This window comes from Lipotes vexillifer, unplaced genomic scaffold (assembly GCF_000442215.2).
Source record: "Lipotes vexillifer unplaced genomic scaffold, Lipotes_vexillifer_v1.1 scaffold90, whole genome shotgun sequence".
Classification (NCBI taxonomy): domain Eukaryota; kingdom Metazoa; phylum Chordata; class Mammalia; order Artiodactyla; family Lipotidae; genus Lipotes; species Lipotes vexillifer.
The window spans coordinates 5,302,749-5,328,434 of NW_006782310.1; the positions used below are offsets into that span (position 1 = coordinate 5,302,749).

General features: G+C 44.2%; 1 protein-coding gene across 1 annotated transcript in view; it reads left to right on the forward strand.

Annotated features, from left to right (window-relative positions):
* FHOD3 (formin homology 2 domain containing 3) overlaps window positions 1-25,686 on the forward strand; it is a 517,118-nt gene that overhangs the window by 285,674 nt on the left and 205,758 nt on the right. The window contains 2 exon segments of the mRNA XM_007455216.1: window positions 6,458-6,552; window positions 23,409-23,520. Coding sequence (XP_007455278.1) covers window positions 6,458-6,552; window positions 23,409-23,520 — 207 coding nt within the window.

Sequence of the window (25,686 nt, forward strand, 5' to 3'; positions counted from 1 at the left end):
CCCCGGCGAGTTTTATTCACAGGCCCTCATTTACATTGGTGGTATTGTGCTGTGGAAGCTCAGTGAGACATTAACCCACTTAAATCTATTTAGTGCCATCTTGTGTCTGCAGTGGGTTTTGCAGGATGGAGTGCTTTAGCTTTACGGCTAGGGTGCAGAAGATCTAGCCTGAAAGCTTTTGATTGTCACAATATTATGACAAATCAGTATGATCAGAAAGTTGAATTCCATTAGACGTGGACTTCCTGGTGACTTTCTTCCTCCAAAGTGGGCAGTTAATAGAACCTTGAAGGGAAACATCATAGAGTGAAAACTCATAGAAATTCTTACTTTGACTCCCTTTTTGTAGTGGTGCCCTGGCTTGCTGGGCTATCTGCAGTACCAGAGGCCCTGAGCAGTTAGGGAGGAGACTTTCATTCCTGGCTTTTCAGCCTTGGGGGGAGGGTCTCCCCAAGGAATGTACCTTCCAGAGGCTGAACAGTCTACATTGACTTCCCCGTGCCATTTAGCTGATTTAGAAGATGCTAAATCTGCCTTGGATTTGCTTCCTCAGCAGTGGAACTTGAATGGGAAAGGGACTGTGGTACAAAGTCCTCTTCCCTGGAGATTTGCAAGTTTGTTTTGGAAGGGAGAGGAGGAAAGAAAAAGGGAAAGGGAAAAACGGGCAGAATGTGCTGAATTCTCAGAACTCTTTCATGAAGTGGGTGCTGTATCTTTCTGAAGGAGGGAGGGGTATGCCAAGAGGGATGGGCTAGTAAAAAAATTCTAAAAACCAAGAGAAGCACCTAACACTTTACATTATACAGTCTTATTTGGTTCCTTTTTGTATATTTCTTCACTTCCCAATTATAAAATTAATAGATGCTCATAATGAAAATCAGGGAAAAGTAGAAAAAAATACATCCAAAGAACATATAACCAATCATAGTGCTTAATATGTCATGGGTTTCCCTTTCCTTCTGTGCTTGAGATTTTAGTGTTTTACTGAATTACATAGTCGTTATAAGTTTCTACTTTTTAATTATTTTATCAGAAACGGTTCACAGGTTAGGACATAGCTTTGATAAATTGCTGTGTATGCTGAGTTCTAGATCTGATACATATTTAGATTTCAGTTGATAGTTTGATGTTATAGATGACACTCCAGCGAGTATCTTTGCTTCATCCTTTTTTTTTCCCCCTTTGACTTAGGGTTATTTCCTTAGGATAGATTCCCGAAATCACATTGGCTTGGGAAGAGCCTAGAGAGGACTTCCAGGCTCTGAGTACAGACATGGAGGAGCCCGCCTGCCCTGGCTGGAGGTGGACTCTGCCACTTGGTAGTGATGGGATTTGCGGGCACATTCCTTTACTTTTCAGAGCTTCAGTTTTTCCCTCTGTCAGACGGGAGTTATAATACCTGCCTCACAGCAGGGCTGTTGTATTAATAACACGTATAAAGTCCCACCCTCAGACCTTGGGACATGGTAGACACTAAATGGTAACTATTTTTAAAACAACTATAGCATTAAATAGCCTTATTATAGGACTTGTACCAACTTGCCCCACCACCAGGAATGTATGAAGTTACTGGTTTAACCTCTCCAGCAATTGATAGCCTAATCATTTCTTTAAAAAATATCTTTTATGACTTAAATGAAAATTCTACCTCATTATTGTTTTAATTTGCATTTTTATTATAGTAAGAATGAACAACTTTGTTATTGTAAACCAGCTTGTCATCTCTCTTATGAAATGCTTTTAGTTTTTCTCTATTGGCATTTAATATTTTCTTATCAACTTGTATGAATTGTTTATACAATAAATCATTTAAGCCTTTATCATATATGCTGTCATATCATTTATCTAGTATTATATTTTTATATCAAACTTTGATTTTCTTTGTATGTTACATACTTATTTCTCATTAAGATGAGAAAGCAGTTATAATTGTGATCTCTTCATTATAAATTCTGTAGATGAGTTTTTTATTGGGTCTATAATATTTCTTGCAAATAATGACAGTATTATGTATTCATTTCTAAACATCCTACCTTTAATTATTTTTCATGTCTTGTTAAATTTGCTTGAAAGTCTGTAGCATGGTACTAAATAATCATGAGATTAATGGGCATCATTTTAAAATTTTTTCTGATTTTAATAGGAGTATCTCCAGTGTTTCACCACTAAATAGAATATGAAACTATTATTTTCAAAAATGTACAGTTTACTGTGTCAAGGATATGTTCAATTAATTGTTTAAAATTTTGAGCTTTCACTTCTAAAATATAGCAGAGGGAGGAACACTCCCAAACTCATTCTACGAGGCCACCATCACCCTGATACCAAAACCAGACAAAGATGTCACAAAAAAAAGAAAACTATAGACCAATATCACTGATGAACATAGAAGCGAAAATCCTCAACAAAATACTAGCAAATAGAATCCAACAGCACATTAAAAGGATCATACACCATGACCAAGTGGGGTTTATTCCAGGAATGCAAGGATTCTTCAATATATGCAAATCAATCAATGTGATAAACCATATTAACACATTGACGGAGAAAAACCATATGATCATCTCAATAGATGCAGAAAAAGCTTTCGACAAAATTCAACACCCATTTATGATAAAAACTCTCCAGAAAGTAGGCATAGAGGGAACTTACCCCAACATAATAAAATATATGACAAACCCACAGGCAACATCGTTCTCAGTGGTGAAAAACTGAAACCATTTCCACTAAGGTCAGGAACAAGACAAGGTTGCCCACTCTCACCACTGTTATTCCACACAGTTTTGGAAGTTGTAGCCACAGCAATCAGAGAAGAAAAAGAAATAAAAGGAATCCAAATCAGAAAAGAGGAAGTAAAACTGTCACTGTTTGCAGATGACTTGATACTATACATAGAGAATTTCAAAGATGCTACCAAAAAACTACTAGAGCTAATCAATGAACCTGCTAAAGTAGCAGGAAATAAAATTAATGCACAGAAATCTCTTGCATTCCTATACACTAATGATGAAAAATCTGAAAGAGAAATTAAGGAAACACTCCCATTTACCATTGCAACAAAAAGAATAAAATACCTAGGAGTAAACCTACCTAAGGAGACAAAAGACCTGTATGCAGAAAACTATAAGACACTGATGAAAGAAATTAAAGATGATACCAACAGATGGAGAGATATACCATGTTCTTGGATTGGAAGAATCAACGTTGTGAAAATGACTGTACTACCCAAAGCAATCTACAGATTCAGTGCAATCCCTATCAAACTACCAATGGCATTTTTCACAGAACTAGAGCAAAAAATTTCACAAATAGTATGGAAACACAAAAGACCCCGAATAGCGAAAGCAATCTTAAGAAAGAAAAACAGAGCTGCAGGTATCAGGCTCCCTGACTTCAGACTATACTACAGAGCTACAGTAATCAAGACAGTATGGTACTGGCACAAAAACAGAAATATAGATCAATGGAACAGGGTAGAAAGCCCAGAGATGAACCCACGCACATATGGTCACCTTATCTTTGATAAAGGAGGCAAGAATATACAGTGGAGAAAAGACAGCCTCTTCAATAAGTGGTGCTGGGAAAACTGGACAGCTACATGTGAAAGAATGAAATGAGAACACTCCCTAACACCATACACAAAAATAAATTCAGAATGGATTAAAGACCTAAATGTAAGGCCAGACACTATAAAACTCTTAGAGGAAAACATAGGCAGAACACTCTATGACATAAATCACAGCAAGATCCTTTTTGACCCACCTCTTAGAGAAATGGAAATGAAAACAAAAATAAACAAATGGGACCTAATGAAACTTAAAAGCTTTGCACCGCAAAGGAAACCATAAACAAGACCAAAAGACAGCCCTCAGAATGGGAGAAAATATTTGCAAATGAATCAATGGACAAAGGATTAATCTCCAAAATATACAGTCAGCTCATACAGCTCAATATCAAAAAAGCAACCAAATCCAAAAATGGGAGGAAGATCTAGACAGACAGTTCTCCAAAGAAGATAACGCAGATGGCCAACAAACACATGAAAGGATGCTCAACATCACTAATCATTAGAGAAATGCAAGTCAAATCTATAATGAGGTATCACCTCACACCAGTCAGAATGGCCATCATCAAAAAATCTACAAACAATAAATGCTAGAGAGGGTGTGGAGAAAAGGGAACCGTCTTCCACTGTTGGTGGGAATGTGAATTGATACAGCCACTATGGAGAACAGTATGGAGGTTCCTTAAAAACTAAAAATAGAACTACCATATGACTCAGTAATCGTACTGCTGGGCATATACCCCGAGAAAACCATAATTCAAAAAGGTACATGTACCCTAATGTTCATTGCAGCACTATTTACAATAGCCAGGACACGGAACCAACCTAAATATCCATCGACAGATGAATGGATAAAGATGTGGCACATATATACAATGGAATATTACTCAGCCATAGAAAGAAACGAAATTGAGCTATTTGTAGTGAGGTGGATAGACCTAGAGACTGTCATACAGAGTGAAGTAAGTCAGAAAGAGAAAAACAAGTACCGTATGCTAACACAATTATATGGAATCTAAAAAAAAAAAAAAATGGTTCTGAAGAACCTAAGGGCAGGACAGGAATAAAGATGCAGACATGGAGAATGGACTTGAGGACACGGGGAGGGGGAAGGGTAAGCTGGGACAAAGTGAGAGAGTGGCATGGACATATATACACTACCAAATGTAAAATAGGTAGCTAGTGGGAAGCAGCCACGTAGCACAGGGAGATCAGCTCTGTGCTTTGTGTCCGCCTAGAGGGGTGGGATAGGGAGGGTGGGAGGGAGACGCTAGAGAGAGGAGATATGGAGATATATGTTTATGTATAGCTGATTCACTTTGTTATACAGCAGAAACTAACACACCATTGTAAAGCAGTTATACTTCAATAAAGATGTTAAAAAATAAATAAAATAAATCCAAAAAACATTTTGAGTTTTTACATATTTAGGAGCATACTTTTTCTCAGAATGATGATGTGGTTTTGTCATTTGATCTTTTGTTGGATAGTATAATAGTGTGTTTTCTAACATAACACATATATTTGTATGCTTGGAATTAGTGTACACTCACTATTTTGTGCTTTGCTCTTTTCAGTCATCACCATTTTATCTGGACTGTTCCCACGACCTGTGTATAAAGTTGTGTGTATGTGTGTGTGTAAAGCAATAAAAGAAAGAATTTAAGAAAACATATCAACATGTTAAGAATAATTCTTTAAACTATGAGATTATGAATTATTTTCACTTTACACCTCTTGTTGTCAATTTTCTAAAATAAGGTATCCTAATATTACCAGAAAAAAAAAGTGTTACCTAAAAATGCCAATGCCATGCCAATTAATTATGGCTGCAGTAAGATAGGAGGTCAGACCCGATTCAAGGAAGCCTATTTACTTAAGAGTACGTAACTTCTGTTTATTCGTATTCTAGAATCCAAATTATTTTGATACCAAGGGAACTGAGAAATTAGAGTTAATATTTGTTTTTTAAAAAAGTAATAACGTGGCTTGGTTTTTTTTGTTTGTTTGTTTTGTTTTGGGTTTTTTTGATGAATAATAACGATCTGTGGTGACTATATTTTTCTTAACTAAGAATTTAGGACTTGGTATCAACAATTTTTTTATGATTTCTTCTTTTTAAATTTTTTTATTGCAGTAAAAGTCACATAATATAAAACATACTATTTTAACCATATTTAAATGTACTCAGTGGCACTAAGTACATTCACATTGTTTTTCAACTCTCACCATCATCCATCTCCAGAATTTTTCACCTTCCTAAACTGAAACTCTGTCCCCATTAAACACTAACCTCCCCATTCCCCCTCCCCAACCCCACCCTCTGTTTTCATGATTTCTGACATTTTAAAACCTGAAAGTCTTTAAAAGGATTACAAAAAATATTTAAATACATATTTATTCCTTATCTTAAGGGTTCAAATTGTATTGGCTCAAAATGGTTCCATAGTGTCAGGGACCTGCCTGACCACAGGCCGGGGCACCAGACAAGTTGTTTTTAGAAACTTCATGCACCCTCATGACCCCAGCGGGAGGCCACGACCCAGACACCATCTCATAGATATCTCTGCCTCGTCTGAGACTACATACAGATATAGAAACGTAAAAACATGCATTTATACATCAAGGCACTGAGAAACAACAATCACTGGATTTGGTGCCTTAATTGCATCTTCCAGACACCAGGATAACCCTTATTTCTTCTGGAGTGATCAACACTTTCTGCAATGAGATTGCGCTAATTTCAGAGCTCAGGGATTCTCTGCAGATTTGGTTCTTAACATACAGTGTACTTAAAGTGTGAAAATCTTACTTGACATTATGATCATTGGAGGTTTTATTTACATATAAACCATAATGTCTCCTTGCTTCTTTTTCTCTTCTCTTCTGTAGCTTTGGGCCAGATTATGTTGTATGTGGATGGGATGAATGGAGTAATAAACCACAATGAAACCATTCAGTGGCTGTACACGCTCATTGGGTCAAAGGTAAGAGGAGGTTATGATTGAACATTTTATTCAGTTTGCATATTACACACCTGTCTTTTTACCCTGTTACCCTCTCTGAGATGGTTTTGCAGAAAGGAGTCCTATTCAGCTTTGTTCCTGCCCTGTCACAGTACAAATAAGGACTACTGTTTTATAGATTAAAAAAAAAAAAAAACTCACTCAAATTGCAAAGAGCTTATGAATTTTTAATGTATTTTTATTTTTTCCTTTTAAGCATTAATCAAATGCTTTTGGCACCTCTGGTTTTTAATGTTTCATTAAAACATTATGCCATGGATAGAGTATTAATATTACCCGCTGTATTTCATGTTTAATACTTTCAGTTACTTAAGTACATACTTATATGTTATACATATGTATATGCATATTCCTATAAATAGATGAATGAATTTGAGATTGCCTTTCAACTCTGCCATCAATTATAAAAGTGACCAACATTTATTAACAATTTACCTAGGTACCAGGCACCATAGTAGGTGCTTTTCAAGCATTATCGCCTTTAATCCGCATAAGACCACTCTAAGGTAAATAATGCTATCCCCATTTTGTAGTTGAGGAAATAGTGCTTGGTTCTAAGAATCTGTCTAATTTCCCCCACGGATCTTGGCCTACGTCTGGCTGGCCGTGCCTCGGCTGTGAGTGCCCACACTCTGGGCGTGCTGCCTTGAGGAAGATCCACTCTGGTACCCAAGGGATGCTGGAAGCTGAGTGAGGCTCTGGTGTGGTCTTCTCTGGATTCAGGTGGGACCAGGAGGTAGCTGGCTGGGGGTGGGGCAGCATGGATTTGGAGGAAGTAAGAAGGGATCCTGTCCTGAGCAGATGCTACTGAACCCAGGCTGAAGTATGGTCAGCTTGTGGGGTGAGGCACCATGGCAGAGACCACGGTGACTAGAGGAGGCAACGGGGTCAGGCAGGGAGGGCATCGAGGGCCTGGGTGGGGAATTTCAGCCTGACTTCGGTCACAGAATCAACATAGCTTCCCAGGGGTCCCTGCAGAGCCTGTGGTCATCCCAGGCTTCCCATCCCTATGTTCACTGCCACCCCCAGTTGGGGGAGCCTGCCAAGGCTGGCAGGCACCTGTGCCATGCTCTTAAGCAATGAGTCACATCCCTTGGCCTCGCTTCTCAAAGTACCTGCTTCCTGAGGACCCTGCTGTATTTCAGGAGCACTCAGCCTTGATTTGACTTTATGACAAGAATAGATCTAGTTGAGGCTGTCTCTTCCTTCCAGACTTGGTGATGGTGCCCTTGTGTGGGTGGGAGGGCCTTTCCCCTCTGGATGGCTTCGGTATGCAATACCCACTGGGTCCCAGGTCCTCGGTTGCCCTTACATCTTCCTCTCATTTTTCCTTTTCCCAATATTATTGACGATAGAATCCCCCCAGTCCCATTTTATAATAGAAACAGCCATGGTTTCTCTTAGGAGACTGAAAATCTGTTCTTGTTTTTAAAAATTTGGCTCTGTTTTCTATGGAAAATGCATATGGCTCTATTTACAAACTGCTGTAGGTGACCTTACAAGCTGAGTGGAATTCTGGGCGTAATAGACTGATTTAGCCAGGCTGAGGGAAGATGTATATCTCATATCCTGTTTCAGCGTTTTCTGATTTTTCTGCCCTTCTTCTGGGAGCCTTCCCTAACCTTCATGTTCATTTGGAAGCTGCTCCCTCCCCTGTGCTCTCTGCATGGTCTCGAGGACCCCAAAAGCTAGGAAGATGGGAGAGTTTGCAATAAAAACTGACTTTATTATGGTCATCATAAAACACCACAAGCAGCCCTATTTCCAAAAGGGAATGAAACCTAGCAGCTATGCTTGTGATAGGAAAAGTGACAACCTTTTAGCTCATCACCAGGAAGGGAATAGAGGGAGGGCAAGGTCCCGGTGGTGGGAGTGGGAGGGGAGAGAGGATGGCAAAGGCAGGAAGAAGAGAACACAGAGAGGGGAAAGGGTTGAGAGGAGAGACCATGGGCTAGGAAGAAAAAGAGGAGATGAGAAGAAGGAAGTGGGCCTAACAGAAGTGCCTCTGTCCGCTCAGTAGATGGGAGGAAGGCTCAGAGCCTTCAGTGTTGCAACAGCATCCTGTCCGTTTTTCTTTGGAATCATTTTGCAAGGAAAAGGAATGTGCAGGGACATCCTTATTGACTTCTAAATACCATGGAGAAATCACAAAATTAAAAGTCCTTAAGAATGAGTTTGTAGGAATTATGCTTCCCCCACTTCTTTCCCTGTGTAGCACACACAGCGTTTGGGACCTTGGGCATCTCTCCTCGGGGCCTCTGTCTCCTCAGCCTCCTCCCCAGCCACCTGGGGCACCAGCCTCTTCCCCAGCCACTTGGGGCATCAGCATCAGATCAGTGCTGGTTTCTTTCTCCATCTTTCATTTTCCAGAAGGAAGGTCCACAACAGTCTCCAGCTCTTGTGTTCAATACCAGGCCAGTCACCCTGAGGAAAAGAAAATAGAGTCAAGGGTCAGCCTAAGCCTTGGAGCTTATGGCGTTGTTAGAAAGGGGACCGTGGGTGATGCTCGCAGCCCGTGTCCACTCTGTGATGTCAGAGGAAGGTCTCGCCTGACCCTGCAGGGGGTGCTCGGTTCCAGGCTAGTGGCTGAAAGTCAGCAGTGGTAGCAGCCACTGAGTTTATCTTCAGTGCAGTTCTAATGAGATCACTTGTCTTTACAAAACCAGTACGGTGGTCTCAACACTCCCCCTCGCCCCCATGACTGGACAGTGAGGAATCTGCAAAGATGAATGGATGCACCAGCATGAAACCTTTAGGTTTTGAGAAGGAAGCCTCGGGCCCCTCCTTCAACATTCAGATTGGTCAGTACAGCCACAGTGGTTTTCCTGGTTCAAATTAAATTAAGAAATCAGGAAAGCCAGGGGTCCTAGGGTTTTCTTTTGATGAAAATTTCTCGGAACCTAAAGAAAAGGAATCATGAGGTCCTGTTGTTTTCACCTTAAACAGGCACACAGTCGATAATGGAATCCTGGGTTAGAGAAACCTTGTCATTCTATTTACATAATTCTTCATTTTCCTTCCATGAAAGGCAACAAGATGTGAGTCTGCCAGAGGGCCATTATGCAATATTTGCAGATATTTGAGTCTTACAGACAGAGGAGAAAATGTTACATTTGCAGCTAAATAATTACTTTTTAAAAGAAAGAAAAAGTGTTTTCAATAACATGTTTCATTCTATTTACAAAGATCCATCTTTAAACTTCCCAGTCAGAGGTAAGAAGCAGATGCTCACCCCATGGCTTTCCACACGGTATGGATTTTTTTTCTTTTAGTGTATCTGGAAGTCTCACGAATTGGGGTAAGGTGATTCAGCTCGTACAGCATAGCCTTTCGTCATCCTCACACAGAGAGTCTGCCTCTGTGTATCTGTATGGATCCCCTTCTGGCCATGGGGGAGGCCGCAGGGGTTGTCCACCTCCTTGTGGGTTTCATGACCTCCTGATGTCATCATGAAATCTGCCCATTCTGTGTTGCTATTTCTGCATTTTTCTGCCTCTGCCCCACTGAAGCTCATTCTTCCAGCTGTGCCCAAGGTTGCTGGTCACAGATCTCCAGACTTTCTTTGTACTGTGTGGGGATGGCCCTGTGTCCTGACTCCCATGTAGCCTAGTTGCTAAACCTGAGTCTAGGGGAGCTCTGGCCACAGCCCCCTTTCACACACACACACACACACACACACACACACACACACACTCTCTCTCTCTCTCTCTCTCTCTCTCTCTCTCTCTCTCTCTCTTACACACCTTAGAGAGCCATGCTCCCTCTTCCCCCTACTCCCCCGCCCCTGACACACACACACTGGGAACACTGCTCAAAGTTTCGTTAGGATGGTAGAATGATGAGAAGTAACGTGCAGTGTGTAGGGTGGAGGTGGGTGGGTTGGGGAGAAATTGACGGGGATGGGAAGCTGGGGGGCTAGCACAGTATCAAAGCTCTAGGTGGTGAGGCCTGGCTGAGAATTACAGCAGAAACGGAAGGATGAAAATTTGGAGACATTTTGAGGAATAGCTTCCTAGGATTAGGTTCCCGCACGTAGAAAAACAAAATCAAGAATCAAAGCTAGGGTCATAGTTTTGAATCTGGGCAGCTAGAAATACATCATTGCCTCTGGCAATAGAAAAGTTGGATATTGGGGTTCATTAGCAGGAAAGCTTTGACATACTGGTTGTGAGATGAAGGCAGTGTCTCCCAGGAGAGCTAAGCAGGTGTGTCCGGGGTGCCAGGTGCTCCGGGAAGTGCTGGCTGGTTGTGGAAGAGAGGACCTTCCGTGAGCCCTTGTCATGGTCATTGGCATGTCACTGCCAGTGTGATCCACTGAGATGACCTACATGTGGGTGAGATCTGAAGCGCTTTTTAATTTTCTTTTTGGTTAAACTTTTTATTTTGAGGTAATTGATAATTGTAGATTCACGTATAATTGTTAGAAATAATACATAGAGATCCTGTGTAATCTTCATCCAGTTTTCTCCAAAGGTAACATCATGTAATACTGTACTACAGTATCGCAAACCAGGAGATTGAGATTTTGGTACAGTCAAAAGACAGAATATATCCATTACCAGCAGGAGCCCTAATATCACTTCCCTCCTTTTCCCACCCCCACCTACATCCCTGGCAACCATTAATCTGTTCTTCATTTCTACACTTTTGTGATTTCAAGAGTGTTATATGAATGGTAGTGTACACAGCATGTAACCTTTTGGAGCTGGCTTTTCTTCACTCAGGAGAATTATCTGAAGATTCACTGAAGTGCTTTTTGAGTTACATAATATAAAATAGGATCCTAGCCTTGAAGAGATGGCAAAGTCTTGTTCAGGGTGTTCCTGACATTCACCAGCCACATTCCTGATACTCTGGCAGAGAGAGTGCCATTTCCCCGCAACAGCCATTAACAGACACTGGAATTGAGGCAAAGCCTTCCTTATTGGGACCCACCTCGGCCTCTCTGTAATTAACCAAACGCTGTGCACTGCTTTCTTGAACAACACACACTCACTTCCCCATGGATGCTCTTTGAGTATTTAAAGGCAGTTATCATGCCACCCTGTCCAAACTGAACTCGATGGTTTCCACAGACAGTCCTTGGGGATGTAGCGTGCAAATCCTCATCATATGGGTTACTAATTTTTCTGTCTATCCAGTACAAAGAATAGTAATATGGTAGGCTCCTGGGATACAATGTCACCCTTCCACAAATCTTACCTCTGATTTCAGCAGCAGCCCTGGGTGCTGGCCCGAATCAAACTGGTAATTCACTATACCTCCCAGGTTTTTTTTTTTTTTTCCCCCACTCATCCACGTTTGCCAGTTTCTTCTATTCTGCATCTCTGTGATTGTTTTACACCTAAGTGCAGAACTTTGCATTTTTTCCCATTGATTTCAGGCCAGAGTTCCAGCCTCAATATACTTCTGAACTTTGCTTTGCCCATTCATCACATTAACTCTTTGTTGTTGTTGTTGTTGTTGTTTTTGTTTTTGTTTTTCTTTTTGCGGTACGCGGGCCTCTCACTGTTGTGGCCTCTCCCGTTGCGGAGCACAGGCTCCAGACGCGCAGGCTCAGCTCAGCGGCCCTGGCTCATGGGCCCAGCCGCTCCGCGGCGTGTGGTATCCTCCCGGACCGGGGCACGAACCCGTGTCCCCTGCATCGGCAGGTGGACTCCCAACCACTGCGCCACCAGGGAAGCCCCATCACATTAACTCTTAATCTTAGTTTTATTTAACATAAATTGAATAAGCAGAGTTTCTGTGTCATTGACCAAAATGTCGACAGAGGCAAGGAGTAAGCCAGTAAGCCAGTGTAGCCTGCAGGTCAGCACTGATCAGTTAGGGCATTGGGGCCATTTTAGTGCAATTAGTGGGGAGGCATCTAACTCTATGATCATCCAGCCTCGTTTCTTCATTGAGTTCACAAGGTAGGCTGCATCTGGTGGTAAGGGTGGAGCTTTAGCGTCAGACAACCTGTGTGATCCTTTGGGTAGATTATTTTTTTTTTTCTATAAAATGGAGATAATGATCTATAAAATGATCTATATAATCTATAAAATGAGGATAATAATAATGAAGAATATGTGAAACACTGAGCATTGTACCTGCACCTAAGTGCTCAGTGTTGTGAGCTAAAAACTCTTTTTCCACTTGTCCACCACCTCCTGTTTAAAAAAAAAGAGATGCACTCAGCTTGCCAGGACCTGTTCACCTGGAAACTGCTGGTCCCGGCTGTTTCCCTCTCTTTCCTAAGTGCTCATGACACATCCCTCCAAAATATGTCTTGCATGGGTAAAACTTCCATTCACTCTTTTGTCTTCTGTGTTTCATTTGGGCAATTTCTACTGACTTATCCTCAAGGAAACTGATTCTGTGCTCCTCTGTGTTGAGTCTTCCTGATGAACTGAACACATTCTTCATCTCTTTAATGCTTATTTCCAGCATTTCCATTTGAGTCTTCCTTCTAGTTTCTCTCTGCTGAAATGTATCATCCGCTCATGCAAGTTGTGTACCTTTTCCACTAGTTTTTAACGTATTAATCATTGTGAATTTTATAGTTCCAGTATTGAGTCAAGTCTAAGTCTGGTTCGGTTGATGGCTTCATTTCTTGATCGCAGGGGTGGGGAGTTGGGGCTTTCCTGCTTTTTTGTACATCTTGTAATTTTTGGTTGAAAGCTTGGTATCATGTACAGGACAGGATAGACTGCGGTAGGTAGTATTTATGCCTATAAATGGGCAAGTCTCTAACGCTAGGCTATTAGAGAGGTTGTCAGTCTGCTCTCGAGGGGAGCAGGGTTTGGGTTTTGCTGTTGCTCTGGTATGTTCCTGCACCACCAGTTTTCAAGTTCCTTAAGGTATTATCTTGTGCTTGAGGTGAGGACTGGTTTGCCAAAGGGTTTTTCTCAAAGTTGCTTTCTCACTGTCAGCTTTAGACCTTTTTTATGCGTCTGAGCCTCAGAGGGGGTCTCTCTCCATGCTCCTGTCCCTCTGCTAGCGATAAGCACCAGTGACACTTCCTGGACCGGGCTTTCTCCATCATCTTTGTTTTCGACATTGGTCTTCAGAAGGGTCAGTGTGCCTGGGTCTTGGCGGCGGCGGTGGGGGGGGCTACCTCAGTGATCCCGTACCTCCCTCGGTAGTAGAGGACCTCTAAAGTTCTGTGCTGAGGATGGTTTCCTGCTCCTGCCACAGCAGCACGGAGTCTTATTCTTTTCCCTTCTCCTACGCCACCTGTGTGTCAGGGGCAACAAGATTTGTTGTCCTTCCCTGTGGCTTACGGCTTTTGTCTCATAGAGGAGAAGCCTCAGGGTGTAGTTTCCTGCCTGTCCAGGTGGCGTTGTGGCTGCTCCCCTCCTCCTATGGGGTGGTTGCTGTCGTTCTCATTATCTGCTTGTGCATCCCCCAGCCTGCACCACGGGGAGACTTTCTTGGGTCTCCATCCCTGCCCCGATCTTCCTCGTGGTGCCGTGGAGGTCATTGGACAGCGGCTGTGAGTGGATGCTGGATCCCTCTGTGTCTGTAGTTCCCAGGGGTACCATACTCTCATGATAGTCTATCCTTGGCCATTTGCTACAACTATGATCTGAGTTTGACTTGCTGCTCGGTATGGTGGCTCCATCTTTCTACTCTGCTCTACTTATACGGGCCATTGCTGTGTCCCACCTTTTCTTGGTGGAAGGAAAACTGTTCCTTTTTAGATTTCATTGCTATTTGGTTGCCCTGAAGTCCCATCTCTCTAGTGGATTCAAAAAAAGTTGATTGTAATGATTATTTGGCCTTTTTCTTGTTAGGTTTGGAGCAACACTCTTTGTAACTTTCTGAGTAGAGGCCAGAGGTTCCATGTTGTATATTTAAAAACACGATAAATAAAATACCATGAGATCTACTCAGGCAATGAATTCTATCAGATTTTTATGTTTAATCTTTCCAAATTACTTGAATTAATATGTATTTTATTAATAGAAGTTTGGATTAAAACTAATTTCATGATGCAGTTAATGATAACAGATTGAAGAAAAAATAGCTAAAGTTTATTGGTGTAATATGAAATCTTGATATTAAAAAATAACCTTTAAAAACTTTTACTGATATTTTTATGATTGTAAGAGTAACATATTCTCTTTGTATAAAACTTTAGAAATACAAAAAAAAGGTAAAAATCACCTGAAATGCTACTATATAGATATAAAGATTGTTAACTTTGTACGTTTCTTTCTACTTTTTTTCTTTGAAATGCTCTTACGTAGTTAACTCTAAATATATTATAAGCATTTTCCTGTATTATTATGGCATTTCAAAAACTTAACATTTAATGCCTATGTAACATTTAATCATACAAGTGTACTATAATTTATTTGATTTTTCTCATATTGTAAAATCAAATTGTTTCCAATTATGCACTATAGAGCTTCTTTGTGTCTTCATGAAAACACATTTAGTGAATGAGGTTGTATTTCAATTTTTTCCATGTTTATCAATATTTCATTAGGTAAGATTTTTTAAATTCCACAAGTTGTAATGGCAGGTTCAAGTAATATTTGGGTCAGAGATATTATGGGTGCAAAGAGCCAGCCTCCCCTTTATAGCTATTGCTCTTTTGCTGGTTATTTGGTTCCGTACACCCAGAAAACTAATTCTCACTGATTTGATCTCTTGGATGCCCCCATATGCGGATAATCTCAGTGGAAGGGAAAAAAAAGGAAGTTTTCTAGTCATTGTTTGGGAAGAGGGAGAGGCCAGAGGTTCAAGCCAGACCTTAAACGAGCCAGCAGGTTGAGGGGACCCCGTGGTCCAGGATGAGTCTCCAGCCACAAAGCTGGAACAGCAGTTTCTTCAATCCACTCTGAGATGATCTACTTCAGGGAGCTGATATGTGGAAGGAAGCACAACTCTCCGGAGGCTTATCGATAAACCAGAACGGCAGCTTACTCTTTTACACAGACAAGTTCCCCTGTGAACGTAAATGGGAGAAACAGGAGCAGGGGTGGGATTTTGACCCTTCTGCCCTTTTAGGAAATGCGGCCAAGGGCTAGCAGCTGTGTTCTAGCTGCTGAAGAGAGTAAGAATGGGTGGTTCTAATATGGAAGACATCTGGGGTGATGTAAAAACCCCACAGTAGCCGATGTGCCGTTCCTTAGGAAGAGATGTTCATAGAGAGTTGGGTGGACAGGAGGACTGGAAGAAGCATAGGCTTCCTGGAGCCTCCCTGGGAATAGCCCTACAAGCTCAGGTCTGCCTTTGCCAGCACCGCTCACCCGCATCCCCGCAGCCTCTCTCCACCTGCCAGTACTCACCTGCCCACCCTTCTCCACCCATCCAAGGAGATGTGAGCTGACTGCCGAATTCTTGCCAGTAGCACATTCACCATTCCCGAGGTTTGCTTGTTGTCCACTGTCATGTTTCCAGAGCTGGCTATTTATATAAGAAAGTTCTTTAACTTTGATTATTCCTTGCAGAAGGATATGTGTCATATTTCCCCAAGGCTTATGTTTTTGCACCAGAGGGAAAGATGGGGTTCCCTATAGTATAGTAGAAAGAATCAGATAGGCCTGGTTTTTCTTTGACTTCCTCCAGAAATGAGCTGCGTGACAAGTCACATAGCCTCCTAGACCAGGAGATTTTGCATCTGAAGATGGAGATACCACTCATGGGAAAAGTCCCCACCCTGGTTGATTCCCCGCTTCATCAGATACTATCAAGGTGTTCCTTCAGGCAGTATTTCAGTGCAGGGTTTTCGGTAGTGCTTAGTTAACAACAGTGGATTTATGTTACCTGTTACCAACTAACTCTTCGTAGTTACATTGAGTATCCTAAGGGAAAGTTAGCACAGTGGATGTTTTCTGGTCTTGGCTACTTTTAGTCATTATTCTTTAAGAAACCTCCAGCTAAACCCCAGAATTTTATCTCAATAGAACATGTCCATTTGTAGCATTATTCACTATTTTGACATTTATTTGAATTATTTTTGAGTAGTCTTCTGTATTTCACATTCTGTAAGATTTCCTACCACTGACTAGTAAAAACTTAAGGGGTTACCAGCCTCACACTTGGCTACTCCGTTAATCACCAAGTTGGTTCCCTTTCTGCAAATTGCACTGGGTCATAAACAGGTCGGCCATCAGGGTTTGAGGCAGGTGACTTCCTGTCCTGGCAGATGTGCCACCCTTAGTGTGTTCACCCCTCCCTCACAGAAACCTGAAAGCCACAGCTCAGAATTCTGGACTCAGGGAATATATTTGGGCCCATACTTTATTTCTGATAAGATCCACCTCATTTGGCAGACAATATCACAGAAGGGGAAAGATTTGGAGTCCAAGGTATCTGTTTGATAACCAGTTACAAAAGCTTCCGGGCCCATTCTGAGCTTTTCGCTTAGGAATTCTGAGCTTTAGTATATGTTTAAGAGAAGTTCTTAAAGATAAGTATCTTAAGTCACTTGAATTTTTTGTTGTCGTTAAAATATTTAGTATATTCTCAGTTCTGGTAAGCTTGTAAACAATGTGGCAAAGCTTTGTGGATTCAGTTAACCTTACAATTTCTAATTCAGTTTTAATAACCAGCATCCCCTTCTATAACATATTTATCCTTTTTTAGTGGAAAATGAAACAAATAGAATGAAGCATGTCTTTCGAACCCCCTTTGTAATTTAAATCCTGAGGTTTGGAAATTGTTTTCTTTTTATGGTTGCTGAATTTTAGAAGAGTGGGAATTTGGAGATTTCGGGGAATACTTCTATTTCTACCTAATAAACAGCATATTTGACCTGCTAAGTTTAGTTGTTGGTTTTCTCTAAGTACAATAAAACATGAAGGGAGTTCCGGTTTGCTTTTAAGTGCAGAATTATTGAGAAGCTGCCTTTTATTCCTTTTCCATACATCTGGTGGTTACATTTTATCCAAAACCTAGACACCCGGGTTCTGTACAGGCTGACTCCACGCCCTCCCTGTGGGTTGACCCGGAAAATTAAAAAAAAAACAAAACCAAGATCCATCCAAGCACTGTGTGGACACCATCCTCCTACTCTCAGTCCCTGCCTCCCTGACACGGAGGTGACGCAGGAGTCCCGAGTTGTTCATGCAGTTGTTCATGGAAGCTCGGTCCCTGACTGAGGCTTGACCTGACAAGTGCTGCATCCCTGGGTCATCAGGCATCCTTTTTCCTCTGAAGCCTCTTGGCCCCTATTTTACGCTGTGTAGGAGCAGAGAGTGAGAATGACAGCTGCAGCCAAGAGTAAGGCTCATACTTGTGAGAAGCACAGTTCAGTGCTGGCTGCATGTGCCTGTCCTTGTGCAAAGGGGTTGTCTCAGATTCCTGTTATATACTGTGATTTAGTTGCATATTTTAAAGCAATATAAAGCATAATTTATTATAATGGACAGTGCTAAAATAGACTACAGTACTAGTTTTTCCTAGAATGTAATTATAGTTGACCTTTAAATTACACAGAGGTTAGGAACACAGACCCTCCCAGGAGTCAAAAATCCATGTATGAATTATAGTCAGTGCTCCGTATTTGTGGTTCCTCTGTATCCATTGTTCTGCACCTGTGGATTCAACCAGCCGCGGATCATGTAATACTGTAGTACTTACTTTTGAAAAAAATCTGCATATAAGTGGACCTGTGCAATTCAAAGGGGTATTCAAGGGTCGACTGTATATAAAAAGTAGCAGTGGTTGAGAATCTGCCTGCTAATGCAGGGGACACAGGTTCGAGCCCTGGTCTGGGAAGATCCCACATGCCGTGGAGCAACTAGGCCGGTGAGCCACAACTACTGAGCCTGCGCGTCTGGAGCTTGTGCTCTGCAACAAGAGAGGCCGTGACAGTGAGAGACCCGCGCGCCGCGATGAAGAGTGGCCCCCGCTCGCCGCAACTAGAGAAAGCCCTCGAACAGAAACGAAGACCCAACACAGCCAAAAAAATAAATAAATAAATAGCGTTCCCTTAAAAAAAAAAAAAAAAAGCAGGTAATGTGTAGCCCAAAGGCTGAATCTTGACCCCCATTGTGTTTCCTCCAACCCTAAAAAAGAGGGCTTATTTGTGTTAGCAGGAACCCACAGGTTGTCACACGGCTCTTCTGCACCATGGAAGCCCCGAAGGGCGGCTGGATCAGCCCTGAGCCTGTCCAACTGTCCCTTCTCCCCACTGCAAGGGCCCTGCTCTGGGAAGCGCTCTCTGTTCTCAGCAGCCTGGCTCCGAGGGCCCTTAACACGGTAACGCTCTCAGTTGTGTGGTATGGAGGTGTTCTGAGTCCTCTCTCCACAGCAGGATGACCATCTCCTTAAAGGCAGGGCTACAGCTTCCTGACTCCCTCAGGGAACCTCGCTGGGTGCTGGGCATCTGGAAGGCACTCAAGACATTGAAAGAAGAAGCAGAGCCTCTTGGGATTCGGAGGGACTTTAAATGGGCTCAGCCAGTTCACCCCCATTCGGGTTCTGAATTCCTTCTGCAGTAGCCTTAGCAAGGGCCACTCAGAGCCTCTGGATGTGGGGAATCTACTACCCCAGCATCTGGTTGGTCTTAGAGCCACTGCTTCTGAGGCTGACTCCATGTTGCCATGTTTAACTGTTTTGTGACCAGTTACTTTGTCCTCCCAAGCGATCGATGCTCCACAGGAATGAGAATCTATTCTTACTGATTTTCCCTCAGTGCTAGATGGATAGGCCGGTGTTTGAGCCTGTGAGTCATTGTAATGAAACCCCTCTTTAGAACATGAAGGAGCACGAGGCAGAGATGAAAATGTCCTTGGAGTGTCACTGCCCTTGGAGAAGCCTTCAGTGTCTGAGCCACGCAGTGGAGTGTGTGCTGGCATCCGAGCCGCTTGTTCCCGCCCCCTCATTTGCGGTCCTTGCTCCTGCCGCCACAGTGGGCCTGCCTCTCCTTACCCATCACTGGCCTCTGGTTTGCCTCTTCTCAGCAGGTCGGGAAGCTCAGTGGCCACTGCTGTTAGAATGTGTCTTAGGATGAGTGCTGTGGCACCAGGTGTGGATTTTTAAGAGCTTTGAGATGAGCAGCGTGTTTGGACTTGGGGGAATGGCTGTGTGGCCTCCATTGTGGCTATTCCAAGGTTTTGGAGGGTTTTGATAGCTTTCCACTTTCTGGAGGGCATCAAATTAAGTGATTTCTGGAAAAATAAGGGTTTGATGTAGAAATCTTTTGAAGTCAGGTACTTTCATTACTTTCAAGTCTGTGCAGTAATCTTAGTGAGGTATTTATCAGGAGGAGTCCTGCTGGATGTATTTTGATGGTTAGCTGGGACATGCTTGCAATTAGTACCATTCATTTCCATAAAATCAACGTGCTAATGTTCTTTTTCTAAAGTAGTTTAACTATCTAACATGTTTGTGATTAATTTCACATAGTAAGTCTTCCAAACATAAATAAATGTCCACTTAGACTCAGTAGAAGCCAAATTTGTAGAAACCTAAAATCATGAATCAGAAGAGTTTAGGGATTTTAAAAAAATAAAATAACAGTGCCAAAAGATCTCTAAACAGAGCCTTTATTGCAAAGGAGAGGATGACATGAATAGGCATGTTGAGACTAATAGAGAAAGAAGGCTCCCTGAGAAAACAGTCAGTGGTTTCTTACGTAGAAAGCCTCATATGGGAGAGTGGGTCCCTGGGACCATGCCGGCCAAGGCCCCGTGACCACAGAGATGCCCAGAAGGGGGGTCCTGCTGAGACCGGCTGATGGGGGGGTGGGCTGGGCAGCAGCCAGGTTCTTTCCCACAAAGGCACTGAGGAGGCTTAAACCACATAATAATAGTGTACCCACTGAGGAGGGCGCCAAGCCTGGGCTTGCTGGGTTGTTTTATTTACTTGAAGAAACTTTTTTCAGCTCTCAACGTACAAAGATAGCACAGTTCATCATGCCATGCCTTCCCCTCCTGCCCCCAGCCTTGTAGTTGCTGAGAAAAATACTCTGGAATTTAGTCTGTTCTCAGTCAGGGAGAGCAGAGAATGTGGGACTCAGGTTGTGAAGTTGAAAACGTTCTAAAGAGCTCAAAGCCCTCACAAGAACTCAGGTGCCACTGCGATAAGGATGTCGCAGTGAGGACAGAAGCCCAATACACTGGTTGTCCTCCGTGAAGTTGTCGGGGCGTGGAGTGGGGGATACGAGGCTGGCTACACATACATTAGTGGTTGGGTGTGCAGAGCAGACCTCGGTGAAAAGGGCGCGCCGGCCTGCCCTTCGTGTGCAATACCGACCCAGTAGTTCCTCGGGGCAGATGCTGTTTCCTGTGTGTCAGATAAAGTAGCATCTCCGCCACCAGGTAGCTCTGCTCTAGTTGGGGGCAACAGAGGAATATCAGGTGAACAAACTTGTATGTAGCGATTTCAGGTCATGGTAAAGGATGTGAAGAAAATAGAACAGGGTGATGTGAGGGACCAGGGGGCTCCTTTAGATGAAGTTGTCAGGAAGCCACTTCCCATGAGGGCAAATTTCTCAGACCTGGAGGATAAGGAAAGGCCAGTCCTGTGGTGACTGGTTAGGGAATAGCCAATGAGAAGACTGAGTCATGCACAAGCTTCAGTATGTGAAAAGCGCATGGTCACATGACTAAAGACAGGTGGCTAATGGAAGCTCCGTGGGCAGAGGGAGAGTGACAAGAGATGAGGTCAGAGAGCTTGGCAGAGACATAAAGCCCACAGGGGTGGATTCCACCCTGAATGTGACGCAGAGCGCATACAGGGTTGAGAGTGCCCGGGTCACTCTGGCTGCAATCTGGAGAAAGGACTTCATGGTGACAAGCCCAGAAGTACTTAGGAGGCTCTCATGGTGGACAGGGAGATGGAGATGTGGATGGAGTCAGGGCAAGGACAGCCGCTGACAGCCCTGGACGATGGCGTCATCGTAGGATTGGGTGGGAGAAGGGCAGGTGACTCCCGCTTGCACTCGGTGGATGGCGGGGCCTTGTCCTGAGGTGGGGGCTGTGGAAGGAACATGCTGGCAGTGGTCTGTGGGATGGAATGAGCATGAGTGCAAATCAGGAGTTCTCTTTGGGCCATATTGAATTTGAGGGCCTGTAAGCATTCGAGTGGTGATGTCAGGGGCCAGGCCTGGAGAGCACTGAGTCATAGATGGGACTTAAAACTAAGAGCCTGGATCAACTCACCTAGAGAGAGTGCACGGCAAGGGACCAGGGGGAGTAGTGAGCTCTGAGGCCTTCCCACACCTGGAGGTTGAGCTCTTCAGAAGGAGCCAGCAAAAGAATAGCCACCCAGGTAGGAGACTGTGGTCGGCCATGGCGAGAGGAAATTGTTTCTGGAGGGAGCAGTTGATTGTGTCACGTGCTGCTGAGGGTTAAGCCAAAATGAGCACAGAAGAGTAACCACTGACCGACACGGAGGTCATCAGCCACCTTGACAAGAGTAATTTAATCTGCGCGGTGGAGGTAGAAGCCCTGTCCGATTGGATTGAGGAGTCCATGGGAAATGAGGAAGGGACTCCAGGGAGGGTGGCAACTCTTTTGAAATGTTTTCCTATAACTTGGAGCTGGGAACCACGGCACTGGCTGGAGAGAGATGTGGAATCAAGGAAAAGCCAGCTGGTTTACTAGGGAAGTATGGCAGAGGAGAAAGGGGCAAGGGGTAGAGGGAGGTGCATGTATTTGGAGAAATGACTGTGGGTGGGTGGTGGTTTCACGCTGTTTCCCGCGGCGTGTGCAGGGCTCCAGTTCTCCCCTAGTGCATACGCGTGCCCCTAATAATTCGATGTGAGCTGATGCCTACGGGGGCACTGGGCCTTTCTCTGCTGCAGAGTGAGTGGAGAGCCTGGAGCCGATTCTCCACGGCCACGGGGGTGGGACGAGGGGATGTGGGCTGATTGGCTGGTCCTTACGTGATCCATTCATTCAGCGAGCAAACATGGCTGAGCCCATTCTGTGCCAGGTGTAGTTCCAGGCCCTTCAGACACGATGCAGATCAGCCCCTGTCCCCTAGAAAGTGCTTTCTGCCGGTGGGGGGGCGGGGCACTGCCCAGACACCTGCTGCGGGTGGGAGGAGCAGCCCCGAGGCAGGTTTGCTGTTTCTCAGAAGCAAGATTTGAACCCATTTCCAGGAGGAAGTTGGTGTGTGAGTTCCCTGAGAAGGAGGTTCTTGGAAGGAAGTGGGGTGCAGGAAAGGAGACTGGGTGAAGGTAGCAGCTGCAGCACCTGCGGGAACGGGCAGGGAGCTGACCTGGAACCCCCAGGCTGCCACAGTCCCCCAGCTGCTGAGCTGAGTTAGGGATCTGCAGTAGCATCAGCTGGGAGGTTGTGGAATTTCTCTCTGGGTGAGTGACCCTCGGCACGCGTGAGGAAGGGTCCCTGGGCTCCGTGTGGCTCCTCGTGAGTGCAGGGCTCTGGGCCCAGGACTGTGGGGTGAGTCCCCAGGCAGACCTCTCTGCAGTTTTAAGGGCCAAGACTTGGTTCAGGTGACCTATTGTGACCCTGGACAAGTCATTTAACCTGCTGTGCCTGCTGCCTCACCAGAAAAATGAGAATCGATTTTTCTACTTCAGAATGATCTAGTCTGGATAAAACGGAGTAACCAGCCCAGCAGCTGTTACCTCGTTTGTTGAGAGACCATTGGTGTGAGCTCTGGGGCCAAAGGCCTTGTGTTCAAATTCTGGTTCTATTTCTAGCTGTGCAATCTTGGGCAGGGGACTCTGTGCCTCGTTTCCTGACCTGTGCAATGGAGACTATACTAACGCCTGCCCTCTGGGGCGTCCAGTGAAGGAATCTGTGTAATTGCTGAGAAGAGGGGCTGGGTGCCAGCTGCTGTTAGGACGAAGCTTTCAGGCATCCGCGCTGTGTCTGCAGCTACACGATGGTTGTATCTTTTCTCTGCAGTTCCGCCTGGTGGTGAAGACGGCCCTGAAGCTGCTGCTGGTGTTTGTGGAGTACTCGGAGTCCAATGCACCTCTTCTGATTCAGGCCGTCTCTGCTGTCGACACAAAAAGGGGTGAGTGGTCCCTGCCCACTATGTCATCGAGGTAGAAGTGCCTAATGTAAGAAGGCTTCCACTTTTTACGTGTTCAAGACAGAATTAAGAATGAACAGAATTCCCTTTGTGTGGACTTCCCACCGCAGGAAACATATATTTTAGGATAGTCAAGTGTACAAAGATGAGGTTAGGGAGGGAACAGTGAAAGAAAAGCACTGCTGGGCTAACCCATAAAGCTAACCCAGCTTATCTGTATGCTGTCTGCAGCCTCCGTGACTGAACACACAGAACCAGTTCCTTATCCTCTTTTCCCATCCTGTTGGGATCACTCTGACTCCTTCCTCTCTTCCCCTCACACCTGCTTTGTTGGCTCTGACCCCTAGATGTTCCTTGAATGTTCTCCCTTCCCTGCATCCCACACCCTCACCATCTCTCACCTGGCGTCCCTTGCCTCCCTGAATGTTCCCCCTTCCCTGGCATGCCCACCCTCCCCCCTGCTACTGGAGGATTCTTCTGAAGCACAAATTTGGCCACATCGTTTTCCATCTAAAACCCGCCAGTGGCTTCCCGGTGCCCACAGGATTAGGACCTGACGCTTCGCCATCTAGCCCCTATCCACCTGTCACCTCCACCTCCTACCCGGCTTGCAGCACACCCTCCCTATCTTGGATCAGATGGGCGTATGCTCTCAAAGCCCTCACGCGTCCCTATTCTCTGCTGTGCTCTTGTCACTGCCCGTCTCCCATGAGTGTGTGCCCTGCTCAAGGGCAGAGTGTCTGTCTCTTCTTGGTGTCCCAAGACACCTGGCTGGCCCACAGCAGGCAGGCCTGCTGTACACACCTGATGATGAATGAGCTTTGGATTTGGTTTACTGTAAAGCAGGCTGTGGCTCCTATAATACTGTGAAGCCTGAAGCTAAAATGGGTTTTTTTGTTTTGTTTTGTTCTTTTAAAAATATTTTGGTTTTGTTCCTCAGTAGGACACTTTTATTAATATTATCATCCCCACAAAGACTCTAACAAGAACAAAAACTTGATAGCATTATTTTTTTTTCTTTTTATAACAGTAACACTCTGTAGAAAATTTGGACAAAACAATGTAAAGGAGACCGTAAAAGATCACCTCTAATCTCACCAGAGAGAATTGTATGTTGGTGTATGGTTTTGTGTATGTGTGTGTGTGTGTGTGTGTGTGTGTGTGTGTCTGCATGTGGACACACATGTTCATGAACAAGTCAGCCGAGGGACAACTGTCAAAAAGGAATGAGAGGCCTAAATAGTCCTCTTTGATTCAAACCACTTGTGTCTCTGACTTAGCATTGCTCAGAGACCCACATCCAGGGCTGAATCCAAAGATGAAAGAAAGCAGCTTACTAGTTGCTTTGAAAGTTTGAATATAAGTTAATGAAAGCCATCCAGGACTGTGAGCTGGGCTCCTGCACTTTCCCCACAAACACGCAGGCAGACCTCAGTCCCCAGCTCGGTAGATTGCAGGCTGGAGGGGACTCCAGGCCTGTGTGTAGGTGTATCACAGAGGCAGTCCCTAGTGTGTGGTCGGGGGCTGTGAGTCTGGAAAGTGGATCCCAGACAGGGGCAGGTTTCTTTCTGCCACAGCCTGTTGCCATCTGAAGCACGAGCATGAAGACCCTCATGGCCTCAAGAGCAGATCAATGGGACTCCCTGAGAATCCTAATGAAGGCTCTCAATGGCTCAGAAGCCAGGCCGAGCTTTCCCAGGGCCAGTCAATGAGGCCTAAGGCCAAAGGTGGGTATTTGTGGAGAGAGTGAGGCCAGTCCTTTCATCTGTCCTTGGAAGATTCATACTCCATCCTCCAACTCTGGGGGTTGCTTTAGGACAATTAGCGGACTCTTCATTTTCCTGTTCTAAATTTCAGGTAACCCATGGGCCCTTGTCATGGGAGCCATGTTAGAGGGGACAACCTTCTTGTGACCTTCCTTCCTCGGACTGCACATTTCATGGAGGGCATGTTGTGGAGGTAGAGGAGTGATCCCGAGGGCACCCTACCCCCAAGACTCTACCTGCAGACCCAGTCAGAGGCTCTCAGCTATACTCTCTCCCCCAAGACAAAACAATGGCCATCTTTTCCCAATTTATAAAAATAAAAAATCAAAACAGCCAAGGCGTTGTTTCTTCAACGTCACGATTTTTTTTTTTTTTTTTTTGC